Source organism: Hermetia illucens, chromosome 6 (assembly GCF_905115235.1).
Source record: "Hermetia illucens chromosome 6, iHerIll2.2.curated.20191125, whole genome shotgun sequence".
Classification (NCBI taxonomy): domain Eukaryota; kingdom Metazoa; phylum Arthropoda; class Insecta; order Diptera; family Stratiomyidae; genus Hermetia; species Hermetia illucens.
The window spans coordinates 76,537,697-76,552,070 of record NC_051854.1 but is presented as its reverse complement, the minus strand read 5'-3'; the positions used below and the strand labels follow the sequence as shown (position 1 = coordinate 76,552,070).

Genomic DNA, 14,374 nt, shown 5'->3' with positions numbered 1-14,374 from the left:
TGGTCAGGGTCAGCCTAGTCAGTCTTATTAATTTCGTCGGGATACCGAATTCTCTCATGGCCGTGTATAGTTTTACCCTGGCTATGCTATCATAGGCGGCTTTAAAGTCGATGAACAGATGGTGCAACTGTTGTCCATATTCCAACAGTTTTTCCATCGCTTGCCGCAGAGAGAAAATCTGATCTGTTGCTGATTTGCCTGGAGTGAAGCTTCTTTGGTATGGGCCAATGATGTTCTGAGCGTATGGGGCTATCCGGCCTAGCAAGATAGTGGAGAATATCTTATAGATGGTACTCAGCAACGTGATACCCCGGAAAACTGATCAGCAAATAACGAGCTACATGTGACAAGATTGTTCCTTTTCGACGCTTTGTGCAATTGCTCCCAGTGCCCAAATACGGAAAATATTTCGTAGAAATTTATCAACGAAAAATCACCACTAGGAGGTCACTGTCCGTTCCAAAATGATTCTGCGGTAAGTTTTCAATTTCTTTAACTATTCGGTAGCAGCTTGTCATAACATTTTAGCTAGCTTTGTTTTGTAGGTTTTACCTAGCCAGTTCAAAAACAGCCTCAACTCCATCGAGGATTGATGTCGACGTTTCAAAGTGAATTTTTTAAGCAGAGAGAAATTAGCTTCAATAATAGATAATTTGATAAGATATTTGACAGTACATTCTTTCTTTCGCTGAAAATTCCGATTGTATTGTTTATTTATTTAAAGCAACGTTCCTACCTTTTGATTCAATTGGACTAAACGTCACAATTAATTGAATTTAATAAACAGTACGGCCGCAATTTTCAATTGAATTCCAATAAAGGTGCAAGGTCAATTAAATTCCAATAGAGGTGCACTTTTATGATGAACCTCGATTAAACCAATACTACGGAAATTGGTTGACGTAACACGTGTAGAAATAAATGACAATTTTCTTCCAAATTTAATAGGTGGTGGTTGAGATTCAGTTTTGATTTTTCGTTTGGTTAAACGAATATCACACAATTGCGCTTATTTTGAATTTAAGGGAACCGTCTGGTAACTTTTTCTTTTCAAAAAATCGATTATCTAAAAACACTTTCGCCTTATGGTCTGTATCTATATAAATAACGTACAAAATTTTATGTCTGCACGCTCAGCATACGTGTGTATCGCTTGATTTGAGAGCGCACTCATATTATCAACTTATAAATTCGGTTTTCTAAACGAGCTCCGTTTTTAGACTGATTCAAATGATTGTGGACGATGTATTCTACCGATTTCCAGAATCATGAACTTTCATTAATATTTAGTCCTTATTATTTATTATTAAAAGCATAACTTAAAAAAAGGATAAAAAAATTCGAAATGACGCAATTTTATTTTTTGTTTCATCCAATATTCTTGATTCTGGTACGGACTATAGCGGCTTCATTATTTTTTCAATTTTAATTTTGAATTTTAGTCGTCAGAGTTCCCAGAGCTGCGATATTGTGTCAACCAATGAAAAAAGTGTTTTTTAGACAGCCATATCACCGCCATATTGGAGACAATTTTGTCTTTTTTTTAATAATCCAACACTTACTTGCATATGTATAAATAAATCTTTCTACAGAAGATAAAGTTCTTAAAAATTTGGTAAAAAGTACCAAATGGCCACCTTAAATAAAAAGTGTATTCGGTCAGCATACTTCTATCCAATTTCTAGTAAATTTGAAAAGGAATTGAGGATATGCAGGTTATCCACATTCAATATCTCCAAACAAAGTTTTGAAGAGCTATGATATGAAAGCTATGAAATGGAGTTGTCCTCTCATTTAATTGCGGTATATATGAAAGAACGTGAACGAATTCTCACATTCTCACTGACCTAAAGTAAAATACTGAATGCATACTGGCCTATTTTTCAAATGTAGAAACCAAAAAAACAATAAATAAAGAATAAGGCGAACGCGACTTTTGATCACAAAATTACCAATACAATCTCGTTGTCTTTCATGTTTTAACCAATAGTTGTGGTTCGGATCGTAAGGAATCCGTAAGATATTGAGTTTTCATTACCTTTTGGAAGTAACGTTTTTCATTCGGCGAATTCACGTTGTACACGATCGGTCGAACGCCAACATTGCGCCATAATTCAGAAATGTGCCTTGAAAAAATAGCATTGAAACAATATACGATTTTGTGATATTTACATATACAGAATACTTACAAGTTAAACTCGTCTTTGCTAATAAAAACTAAGCTTATACCGATGACAGGAGCTATTATATTTCGGAATATTGCACCGTAAATGGAGGTTAGTAGAGTGGATGTTTTTAGGATGATTCGACTTGGCGATTTATCACACCATAGACCACAGATTAGCTCAGGGTATACTTTTCGTAACTGTGGAAAAAATCAGAAAAAGAAAGTCATCATATATAACTCTATGGGAGGATACAAGGGAGGATTATCTAGCGTTCCCTAGTTGAGAATAGAAAAAATGAATACATACAAAATAGAAAGTAATAACGGAGTAGCGACAACGAAATTCATTTATGAAGAATTGTAAAGAGAATGGTTTTCAGTTAGGATTTTAACGATGTTCTGGAACTCACGCTGACAAAAAGAAGGCCAGTATGTACCCACAATGAAACGAAGCAATAGTGTAACGTTTTCTAAGTCAGTCAACCTAGGAAGTTTACTTTCAGTAATTGTACTTTACCATCTTACAACATATTGAAAACGTTTAGGTAACGATATCATCCCCCATGCACCCTTCGAGAAGATATTCTCAACTCAAATCTACGTGAAAGACAAAACTTTCTAATATCCTGTCGGTTTTATCAATATTTTTTTTTTTAGGAAAAATTGGAATCATTTATCGTGTTTCGGAAAATTGAATGATATTATTGACATAGAAAGGTATTCAGACAAATTTTTTTTGGGGGGTAAAAAAACAAAATGGCGGCCCGAGAGGTCATCAAAATTTACTCCTCGGGTTTGCGCCGTGCAACGCCCAGCTCTTTGTAATGATCTGTAATCAAAGGGTAAAATATGTTTCATTAAAATCTCTTATTCTGCTTCCCATGAAGCTAAATTTAGCAAAAAAGTGAAAAATAAAAATTAGAGGACAACAAAAAACGCCTTTTTTTGCATAAACAAAATGTTAAAAATATTATTTACTCTTCTTCGGGGTCGGCGCGTCGTGATCGGTTTCGCCATTTGGCTCTATCGAATATCTGATCTGGGTGCAATCTCGGGGCTTTTAAATCCCCATCCAGCGTATCAAGCCACCGTTGTTTCGGTCTGCCTTTTGGTCGTTTACCATCGACTTCGATGTTCAGACCAATCTTGGCAACGAATTGCGTGACCATACCATCGAAGACGCTTCTCTCGCAATTTTTCCACGATCGATGCAACCCCATAACGATCGCAGATATCCTCATTTCGGATGTGATCAAAACGTGTCGCGCCACTAATCCAACGCAACATCTTCGTCTCCATTACCGCAAGATGCCTTTCATTTTATAGTCGGCCAACACTCAGAACCATAGAAAGCGACAGGACGGACGATATTGCGGTAAATTTTAGATTTCAGACGTTCTTTGATACGTCGATCCCAAAGAACACCAGTTGTGGGACGCCACTTCATCCAGGTTGCGTTAATGCGTGAAGCAATTTCATAACGCAGTTCTCCATTGGCTGATAGCATTGATCCGAAGTATTTAAATCGCTCAGTTCTGGGCAGATCACCGCCGCTGACAATGATTGTGTATGTTCATGGGGATCGGTCGTCAAAAATTCAGTTTTGTTTAGATGCAATCTGAGACCGTGTTGCATGAGGCACTCATTTCATTTTTGGAGAAGTTGCTCGAGATCATTTTTTCTATTTGATGCTAGGAAAACATCATCTGCATAAAGCAGTGTGTAGGGCGCTGGACGTTGGATATCCCATAACAAGGTCAAAGAAGAGTGGTGAGAGCGTGCTTCCTTGATGAACACCAACAGAGACACGAAGCGGTTTTGATACACCCGCCATACTTCGAACTTCAGTTTTCGGATCCTAGTAGAGCAATTGAACCCAGCACACGAGTTTTTCTGGCAGTAAGTGTTGCCGTAGAACATACCAGATGAGTTCGTGTGGTACACGGTCAAACGCTTTTTCTAGATCCAGAAATGCAATGTAAAGAAGGCGATGCTTCTCACAGTGTTTCTCCATGAGTAACCACGCAGAGTGTATTGCGTCAGTAGTTCCGCATTTTTGACAAATCCGACTTGATTCACGGTTATTTCAACGATTTCGCAAATACGGTTGTCGAGAATGTGTTGAAATACTTCATGATATGGGAAAGTAATCGGATCGAACAGTAATTTGAACATTCTGCTAGACTACCTTTCTTTTTCCATATTGCAGCAGTGGTACTTTCTTGCCAGTCAGATGGTATTCTTCCTTCCTGATTAAATAATTCACTGAGCCACAGTGTTGGGTCCCAGTTCTTCGCTTTCCAGAGCTCAGATGCGATGTCGTCAGGTTCTTTGGCTTGCCCCGATTTTATTAATTTTATTACCTCCTCGACTTCAGTTGCGCTAACAGGTGAAGAATACGACCACGTTTACGATGCACATAATGTAATGTCACATAACACAATGATCGTGGCTTAAGCACACGTAAGAGTTCAACATATGGCAACTGATGTATCATAGAACTTTGCAAGATTCAAACTTCAGCCGATTTCAGTAACAATGATTAAACGGCGGCTTTAGATTTTCATTAAACCTTTCTAATGGCCTTATTGACGTTTATTCACACAGTTAACTTGGCTTATATTCAGAATTTTGAAACATTTTCTCGGCTATCTTCAAGACTGGCATTGGCGATTTTCTGTAACATATTTTATTTCGGCTAGCACAATTACATATTTTTCCCCCTTCCTTTGTAGTGTATGGTCTTTCAGTCATTTTTAGTGCATTATTCTTTCTAAATATTAACTTTCACCAAAATTGAAATGATCCTGACAACCAAAACACGTGCTACAGATCAGCCTACAGTTTAGTTGCCACTTTGACACAATATGTAGATAATTCTAACGCCACCCACACTAAATTTAAGAAATTATAATTCGCGGATATTAAAAAGCGAGCTGTTCCAGCGATCCACTCTAGATCGCGGCGACCAGCGATCTGCTCTGCGTTAAACAAATTATCAATCTTTCCCTCTCTCCCTGGGTTGTAATAGGTGATTACACTCTTCGCAAATTTCACCAGACAAATGAAAATACTAGAAAAACCTATTTTCGTGTGATTGCAATTCACACCGGAGGCGATGATATTTTCCAAGTACTCTTTCTCCTTTCCTGCTTATCTGATACATTCAACATTGTTTTTTTGGTTACATTGAAGTGCTCAACTAAGAGGGATTCCTCCTCGTCTGAACTACTCATTTTGGAGATAGAAGGGGGTTAGTTACCTAAAGTTTAAAAAAAATAATCAGGTTGCGAAGATGGCTCATGTCGCATGGGCAATATTAAGGGTTGTCTCGCCCAAAGGGGTAGAGATATGCACGAAACCCTCAGTATCCGCTTAATAACTAGGTTAGTTCGTAGTTAACCTCCCCATGGCGTCGTTTAATCTACTTCGCGACATCTGGGATAATTCTGTAATGCCGACGTCCTTGAGGAGAATCGCCCCATCGCTTTGGCCGCTCCAGTATTGGTTCAATTTGTGCAAACTGTCGACGGTCGCCAATATGTCAATTGGCACCATGCTTGCTATAACAAATGCTACTTTATCAGATGTACGGTAGGCGGACGATGTCCGCAATGCACTTAATCGGTATGGGTGTTCAATCTTTTCCTATTTGGTTCGTATTCCAGTGCTAGCCAATCACGCTAATAACTCTGGAAATCAACAGCCGCCTATATTCGGTAACATTTTTGCCAATAATGTTGTAACTCTGGATACTTTCAAGATGTAACTTAAAGGTTAATTTTTGGTTAATGATGACTCCCAGATATTTGAGCGTTGGTTGCGAGTGTATGGTTTGATTGCCAATCCTAATATTCATCGTAGTTTTCTGTTTTCATTTGGGAATGAGAACTAATTCTGTGTTATGCTTTGTAAGCGCCAGACCAGCGCCTTGTAGCCAAGATCTGTTTTCCCAAATTGCCTCGTTTGTCAAAAGTGGGATCACCTTGACGTCTTGCGACACGATAATCACTCCGATGTCATTTGCGAAACCGACAACGGTCACTCCTTTGGGAAGCTGCAGTCTAAGAATTCCATCGTGCATTATTATCCACAGAAGAGGCTCGATCCTTGTGGAACTCTAAAACCATCTGCACCAGGTATTTGGAAGTGCCTAATTTGACTAAAACCGCAATTATTTTACACAAGTGTGCATGATTGAAAGCATTCTTCACATCTAGAGTAACTACCGTGCAGGAGTTATTGGACTCCATTGCTGCGTCCGCAATTTTTGTCACCGTAGTGATCGCATTGACAGTAGATCTCGCTTTTCGGAATCTGAACTGGCTGTCCGAGAGGCTACCCTCCCCTTTTGTGATCGATACTCTTCTAGATGACCCGTTCGAAAAGTTTGCTGATGCCGTCCAATAGGTATATAGGACTATAATAGTTTCTGTTGCTTATACTTTTCAGGGAAAATCCCTTCTTTTAGGCACGCTGTGAATGTTTGCGGGAATGAATTTGGGACAGTCTTGACCGTCACTAGCAGCGATTTGTTCGGAATGCCGCAAGAATCTCTTTTATGGTTACCTCGGGAATTTCATCAGGATCGACTTGGTCAGGTAGGTTTGATTCACTTAGGACTTTTGTGAAAAGAATTCTAACAATATCTTGCAGTAAATCATGGTTCGTGATCGGCGGTGACCATTTATCCTTGATCGATGCCATGACTGCCTTGTACGCACCTCCCCGTGGGTTGGAGTCCGCTTTCTTACATAACCTCTTGAAGTGTTCAATTTTACTTCTAGAAATGACTGCTTGGAGTTCCTTTCTCGCCTTTCTGTATCGGTTTTGCAACTCTCCAGACACAGGATGGTTCCTGCTACGTTGACTAGTGGCTAAGAATTCGGTGAAAAATAAACAAATATAGTATTTTAGGAACTTCGGTGTTTGCTCTTTTCTAAAACTAGAGAAGGGGACAATTGGTCCCCGAAACACTTTTTGTTTTTTTTTCCATCAAATTCTTAACCAATAAAGAAAAAATTCCTGAAAAAACGTTTAATTTTATTTATTCAAAATTTATGATTCTATACTTGATGCTATGAACCTGCTCGTTAGAAAGTAATCACAATCTCTAATCCCCGCAACAGGTCGTTTTCTGTGTGCTAAAGCCAGCAATATTCTCTTCAGCGTGTGTGTGTGTTTCGAGGGGGGGAGAGGCAAAGCCTCTGAGCACTCAGAACTTAGTGGTCCGTTGTACTCAATTCCCGCATCTAACGGAATATCCCGGATTCGTTTATGTATCGCAGGATTTCCGTTATTGGATGTGACGCTAATTCGCTGCAGTTGGAGCACATCAGCACCAAAAATCACATAGAAAATGTTCCGTGGATTCCGCTTCCTCATTACACGATGGACACGTATCATTTTGGATAATTCCTATTCTGAACATATGGCCAGCTAGTGAATTATGGCCAGTCAGAATGCCCACATTACTTCTGCAAGCCCTCCTGCCTTTCGACAGGATAAACTTTGCAGTATGTTTGGTCCTGACAGGAAGAGTTTGGTCTGGCTAGCAGCATTAAGGCTTCGCCACCTATCATTATGGGAAACTTGTTCCGTTTTTAATAGCAGCATCAGCCAATACTACCGACACCCCAATTGTTGGTTCTGGTCCGGGCATGGGGAAAGTTGAAGCCTCTTTTGCTAACGCATCCGAAATTTCATTTTCCTCTACTCCACAATGACCAGGTACCCAGAGTAAATCCACCATATTGAATTTGGAAACAGAATTCAATCTACATTCCTGAACGTTTTTTGAAGTGATCAAAGTGCTACTCAACGCCCCCAATGCAGCTTGACTATCGCTACAGATTGCGATGCGCTTGCCCTTCAACCGCTCGTCAATTATCCAGGTTACAGCCTTTAGGATAGCATACACTTCAGCTGTGTGAAAAACGGGCTAATGGAACTGAAAGAGCTCCTGGACAGGATTTCATACTATAGGCGAACATGGAAAGTAAGACTAAATCCGCAGGAAGCAGAAACAACCGCGCTTCCCGAGGAGAACACCACGAGTACCAAACGGATCGCTGACAGCCCATTGCAGAGCGAACTTGGTAAAAAACGAAAGGAGGAAGGGACATCTGAAAGAGACTTCACTCAGGTACTCTCCAGGGTTGAGGGGAAGGCGAAGAGGATCAAAAGACAACAACACGACGCGCCATCAGAAAAACCTCTGCCTAAAACTAAGGCGGACACGAAGGACGGAGTGCCAAAAGAAAAGGTGGGGAGACGAAGGAGGACTAGACCGCCAGCTTTGCTTATTAAGCCGACGAAAGGCAAGACTTTTGCGGAAGTCCTCAGCGAACGAAGGGTGGTGGAGTCTTAGTCGAACTAGGCCCGAAGACTATAAATAAAGTCACGTTCTGTGAAGCAGTCAAGGGGCTTCTAGGAGAAAAAGCTTTGGTTTCTAGCCTGGAACCCACGTGTGCTTTAGAAATCCGAGACCTTGACTGTCCCACGGAAAAGAACGAAGTAGAAGAGGCCATCAAACGCGAATGCCCGGAGGTAACCAATATCCGGATTGGTATCACCTCCGCAAACTCTCGAGGCCAACCCCAACCAAATGTTACAGATGTTTGGATTATGGGCACACATCTGCAAACTGTCGGGGACCTGACAGAAGGGCAACATGCCGTAAATGCGGTCAGGCAGGCCTATGCAGGGACCGTGGCGCGACTGATGAGAGCATTGCGCACACTGCGGGATCGGGACGGTGTCCAGTTTTCAGAGCAGAACTGGAAAGAGCTAGGATACAGTCAACATGATTCGCATCCTACAAATCAATATGCACCGGAGTGCAACCGCTCACGAGTTGCTAGAGCAGTTCGCTGCGAAGACCAAAGCTGATTTAGTACTCATCAGTGAGCAGTACCGAAACAAGGGCCCAGTTTCATGGCACCCAGACATATCAGGTACCGCTGCCATCTGGGTTCGGGACGGCACCCTCCTGGGGGTTCTTGCCCAAGTTCGAGGGGACGGCTTTGCCTGGATTCGGTGTTCAGGGATAACGTTTTTTAGTGTCTATCTTACGCCGAATGAGACGATGCCGGACTTTCGTCGGAGGTTTGATGCTTTGGAGGACGCTATCTTAAGCACGGATGGGCGGATCCTTGTCGGGGGTGACTTCAATGCTAGGGCACTTGAATGGGGCATGTCTCACACAGATTCCAGAGGGAAACGAATTTTGGAAATGGCGGCGAGAACAGGACTGGTAGTTCTAAACACCGGATATACCCCAACGTTCCGGCGCCCGGGCTGCGAAGGAAGCATTCCAGACGTAACCTTCGCGTCGGAATCGCTGGTGGACGGGTGGCGAATTCTGGAAGACTTCTCCGCAAGTGCCCACCAATACATTGCTTTCGAAGTGGTGGACACAAACTCTCGGTGTGCGCCACCCCAGCGATCTACATGTACATGGAACGTCGCGAAGGTGAATACCGGGAAGTTTGTCGAAACTCTGGGAACGGGTGGGGCCACGCTGGAGGGTACTCCTGGGGGCGGTTGCGCCGCAACTGACACTGTCGTAAATTCAGTTATGAACTTGATAACGACGGTCTGCGGAGCCTCCATGCCCAGGAAGACATCGAGGCGCGGCAAACATTCCATGTATTGGTGGACAGTGGAAATCGCAGAGCTCCGGAAGGAGTGTCACAGGCTCCGCCGCTTAACACAACGTCTAGGCGACCGGTAGGAGGGATGTACCATAATGATGGAGTACAAATCAGCCAAAAGGAAACTCCGCAGCGCAATAAACAAGAGCAAAGCTCGCTGCTGGCAAGATCTGGTCGACGAGGTGAATGGGGATCCGTGGGGACTCGGTTACAAACTTGTAACCCGAAAAATCGGGGCTCTGCGGAAACCCTGTTCACTTAAGGCCGAGCAGATGGACCGCATTGTGGGGGCACTCTTCCCTGTCCACCCCGTATGGGATGGTGACGTTGGTGCGGAGAGCGCAGAGGACTGTCCACTTTTCTCTATAAAAGAGTTGAAACAGGCAGTCCTCTCTATGAAAAACAAGGAGGCGCCAGGACCCGATGGTATTCCAGCAGAGGTATACAAACTGGTATTCCAACACCGGCCAGACCTACTGCTCGGCGCATTCAACGCTTGCCTGAAAGAGGGCATTTTCTCTACTCATTGGAAAGTTGCGAGGCTTGCGCTGATCCCTAAAGGGAAAGGCGATCCCGAATTGCTGTCTTCATACCGCCCACTATGTATGCTTGATACTGCTGGGAAAGTGCTCGAAAAGCTCATCAGAAGTAGACTCGCTGAAGCGATACGCACTGCCGGAGATTTATCTCCCCGGCAGTTTGGTTTTAGGGCAGGGAGAACGACAATTGATGCTGTGATGCAGGTCGTGGACACCGTTCGACGAGCAGAGATACATAGCCGCCGAACTCGACGGGTGGTGCTCCTCGTAACGCTTAACGTCAGAAACGCCTTCAATTCCGTAAGATGGAAAGACATTCTAGGCACACTAGACAATACCTTCAACGTGCCGAACTACCTCTTACGGATTTTGAGGGACTACCTGAGGAACCGCTCCCTGCTCTATGAAACACTAGAGGGTCAAAGGTGGATGGAGGTCACGTCGGGGGTAGCACAGGGATCCATCCTAGGGCCGGACCTCTAGAACGCTACCTATGACAGTCTGCTTAAACTCGACATGCCAAAAGAGTTGCGCCTGGTCGGCTACGTAGATGATGTCGCAGCGCTTGTTGCTGGACGCACTGTCGAACAGGCGCAAAGCAGACTTGGCATATTGATGCGACGAGTAAGCGGATGGATAACTACTCATGGTTTCAACCTTGCACTGGAAAAAATCGAAGTAGTCATCCTGACTAAAAAGAGAATTCCGACCCTGGGTCCCATATCGTTCGGCGAGTCGATAATCGAGTCAAAATCAGCGGTAAAGTACCTCGGGTTGACTCTTGACTCAAAGATGAGCTTTTCTGAGCAAATCCAAGCAGCAGCGAACAAGGCTGCGGCTGGAGTTTCGGCGTTAAGTAGGCTAATGGCAAACATTGGGGGTCCTACGTCTAGTAGGCGACGTCTCCTGATGAGCTCAACGCAGTCTGTCCTGCTCTACCGCGCAGAGGTATGGGCTGGCGCTCTTAACAAGGAGGTATATCGTAAACGCATCGCGCAAGTACAGAGACGAGGAGCTTTACGGGTGGCGCCTGCGTACCGCATTGTCTCTGAACCGGCCGTGATGGTGATCGCGGGAGTTATCCCCGTTGCCCTTCTTGCTAGGGAGCGTCAGGCCATATACAAGTGCAAAGGAGATGAGCCAAGGGAGGTGGTTGCTTGCGAAGAACGGCAACACACTCTAGACGAGTGGCAGCTCTCTTGGCAAAATGAAACTAGAGGCAGATAGACTGCGCGGCTCATCGGCAACTTAGGTGTGTGGCTGAATCGGAAGCATGGTGAGACTGACTATTTCCTTACCCAATTTTTAAGTGGGCATGGAAGTTTTCAGTCTTACCTGCACAAGATTGGAAAGGCGCGTTCTCCGGATTGTGTGTTTTGCAATAGAGTTGTGGGCGATGCCCACCACACTTTTTTTTCTTGTGGAAGGTGGGATGGGGTTCGTCAGCAGCTCTATTTAAACACGGGGGATCTGTCTCCAGACAACATTGTGGAAGAGATGCTGAGGACTGCTGACAGGTGGAACCGTGTTGCCCATTACGTTCGGGCCCTTCTCGTTGCTAAGAAGATAGAACTCGACCGGTGGAGGAGCCGGATGGCAGGGGGCTCCTTGAACTGACAGTTCCCTTCCTCCTCTTCCCTCCCGTTGGTGAAAGGAATTCCCTGATTTGAAGGCTCCGCAAGGCGGGAGAGTACGGGGACTAGACCGAAGTAATGTGACAAACGGTTCCAGGCTAGCTCTTTGATGATAGGGAGGTGTTTAGTTGGTAGTCCGACGACGTACTGAATCGGGAGTCCAACACTGTGTGCGTAAATTCATTCACCTACCCTACCCCAAAAAAAAAATACACTTCAGCCTGAAAGACCATTGTGTATTGCCCCAAAGGAAAAGGCCACTTCTCGTTTTTATTCGACAGGTAAATTCGTGCTCCAAAACCATTTTCTGTCTTTAAGCCATCGGTGTAGGAGACGTCAGTATATCTTGACACGCATTCTTCTGGTTCATCCCAATTTTCTCTCCGTTTCAAGATAACATCCTCTACCAAACAGATGTATGGGGATCTGAGAATCGGAAGGCATTGTGAAAACTAAATTCAGTTCTCCCAATGACTTTTCCAATGCTTTGTGCACGTCCATTGTTTTCCCATAGATCTAATCGAATTAGTCTATCAGCCGTTCTCATTGCAGTGCTCTGAATAAACAAATCAAAGGCAGCAATATTCTCTTTAGAAAGTTTAAACATTATTCAAGCCGTTAAAAAAAAAATAAGGAAAACTTTCAAAATCATAACCTGATGGGCTATAATTGACAATAGTCGAAAATATGGTGAAATTATCTAGAACTGTGCCTTAGAATTGTAATGAAGGAGTCCTACCTGGTAAATCGCCACTGGTGATTTACTGCATACAATGACCCGCCGTGTAAAGCTTTCGTGCAGTTTTATTGTACTTTTGAGTTTCTCAATCATTTTCGAACTACTGTCGGAGATGAGCAGGAATATTGTTAAGTTTGTTCCTTCGAGCAGGCGCAAAAGGTTGCCTAAAGTTAAAATCTTCTCAGGTTCAAATTGTGACCTGAAAATTTCAATTATTCGATAAATTGACAAAGTCATCCCCGTTTGTTCCGAATGGGTTATACCCTAATGGATGCAATTCCGAAATATTAATATTCTGCAAAGTTTCCATAGTCACTCTGCTGATGCTCCCACACAGCCCGGCTTTCTGCAGTGTAGATTTGTGCACTATCACGATTTCATTGCACGCAGTGATCCCGGCATCAAGCAACACATTCCGAAATCCTCTTTTCGTACACTAGATTCAAGGAAAAAATTGATATTCTAGGAAATCGGAGGAGCAATGACACACAATACCTTCTTTATTGCCGCCGCAGAGTTCTCGGGAGCGTCGTAGGCTCCACCACGGTGTGCTATAGGCCAGAACGACAGATCGTCAGCTACATTTCCACCTAATAGGCTGTTCAATTGCTTCTCGTTAGGCGAACTTAATTTAAAGAATTTCGAAGCGATGCAAACGATGACTAAGAGCAAGGTGGCCCAAGGAATCCCAGCCGAGGCGAGTGTACAGCACAGCCAGAATGCATTGAACATGAATGACACCAACGACGCCGTATACCACAACACACTGTACAGCATCTTGATAACGCGGAAGATGGTGCCGATGCTCATTCAGGATAGCACTTGGAAATTCGAATTTGCTACTATTCAGTCTTGTCCTGGCGTCAAATGCCTTTCACATCGTCACTTCCTCACACCCCGTCGGCCAGAAGTTGAACTCTTTCGGCGATCGATTGAGTATTTTGACAGTTATAGCTTACACGAGCGATGACAGCATGTATTGCGTCAGTGGCTGGACACATGTTGCCGAAAATGTTGCTTGAAGAATTCTTAATACATTGAGCGGGAATAGGCTTTTTTTTAAGGAAGTAGGATCGGCGAGAATTTACTTCACCACGTACCCAAAAAACAACTTTCTATTACATTATATCTGAAAATATTATGTTCGAATAAAAAATGTATGTAACTCATGTGCTTATTAATAGGGCGACGTTCAAAGGGTAGTGTAGGATCCGAGCGCCAAAGCTTACAATGGAGTACAAAACCTGGGAAACACCTACTGAGCCAACATTGACTGCTCTGCTCACAATCCCTACTCGACTTCCAGATTGTCATCGATCATCCTCCACTTTGGGAGTAAATGTGACAGAAATTGTTAGGCTCACAATTCACTACGTACCACGAAGTCTTGAAAGAAACCTCATACTCGATTGAACATACAACGACGGGACCGACAAAGCTTTCCTTAATTTTTCATGAAACGTGCGTCGACCGTACACAATAAGAGCTGGTAAGCAGCTAGCCGACACCCAATATAAAGGCGATGTCAATACGCCGCCATAAATGCGCTGGTAAGGGACCTGTTTCCTGAAGAAGAATGACTCTATCCTATACTGCTGGTTTACATAATACCATGTTTTCGAAGTAGCTTTCCTAGTCAG

General features: G+C 43.5%; 1 protein-coding gene across 1 annotated transcript; it reads right to left on the bottom strand.

Moving 5' to 3' along the window:
- Positions 1 to 230: 230 nt before the first annotated feature.
- Positions 231 to 13,786, bottom strand: LOC119660419 (glycerophosphodiester phosphodiesterase 1). Its single transcript, XM_038068966.1, has 5 exons — positions 13,230 to 13,786; positions 12,998 to 13,170; positions 12,735 to 12,933; positions 2,190 to 2,365; positions 231 to 2,126 (listed from the first exon to the last, which is right to left on the bottom strand). Exons 1-5 carry the CDS (start codon positions 13,542 to 13,544, stop codon positions 1,973 to 1,975), a joined length of 1,017 nt encoding a protein of 338 aa, XP_037924894.1. The 5' UTR covers positions 13,545 to 13,786; the 3' UTR covers positions 231 to 1,972.
- Between the last annotated feature and the right edge of the window lie 588 nt (positions 13,787 to 14,374).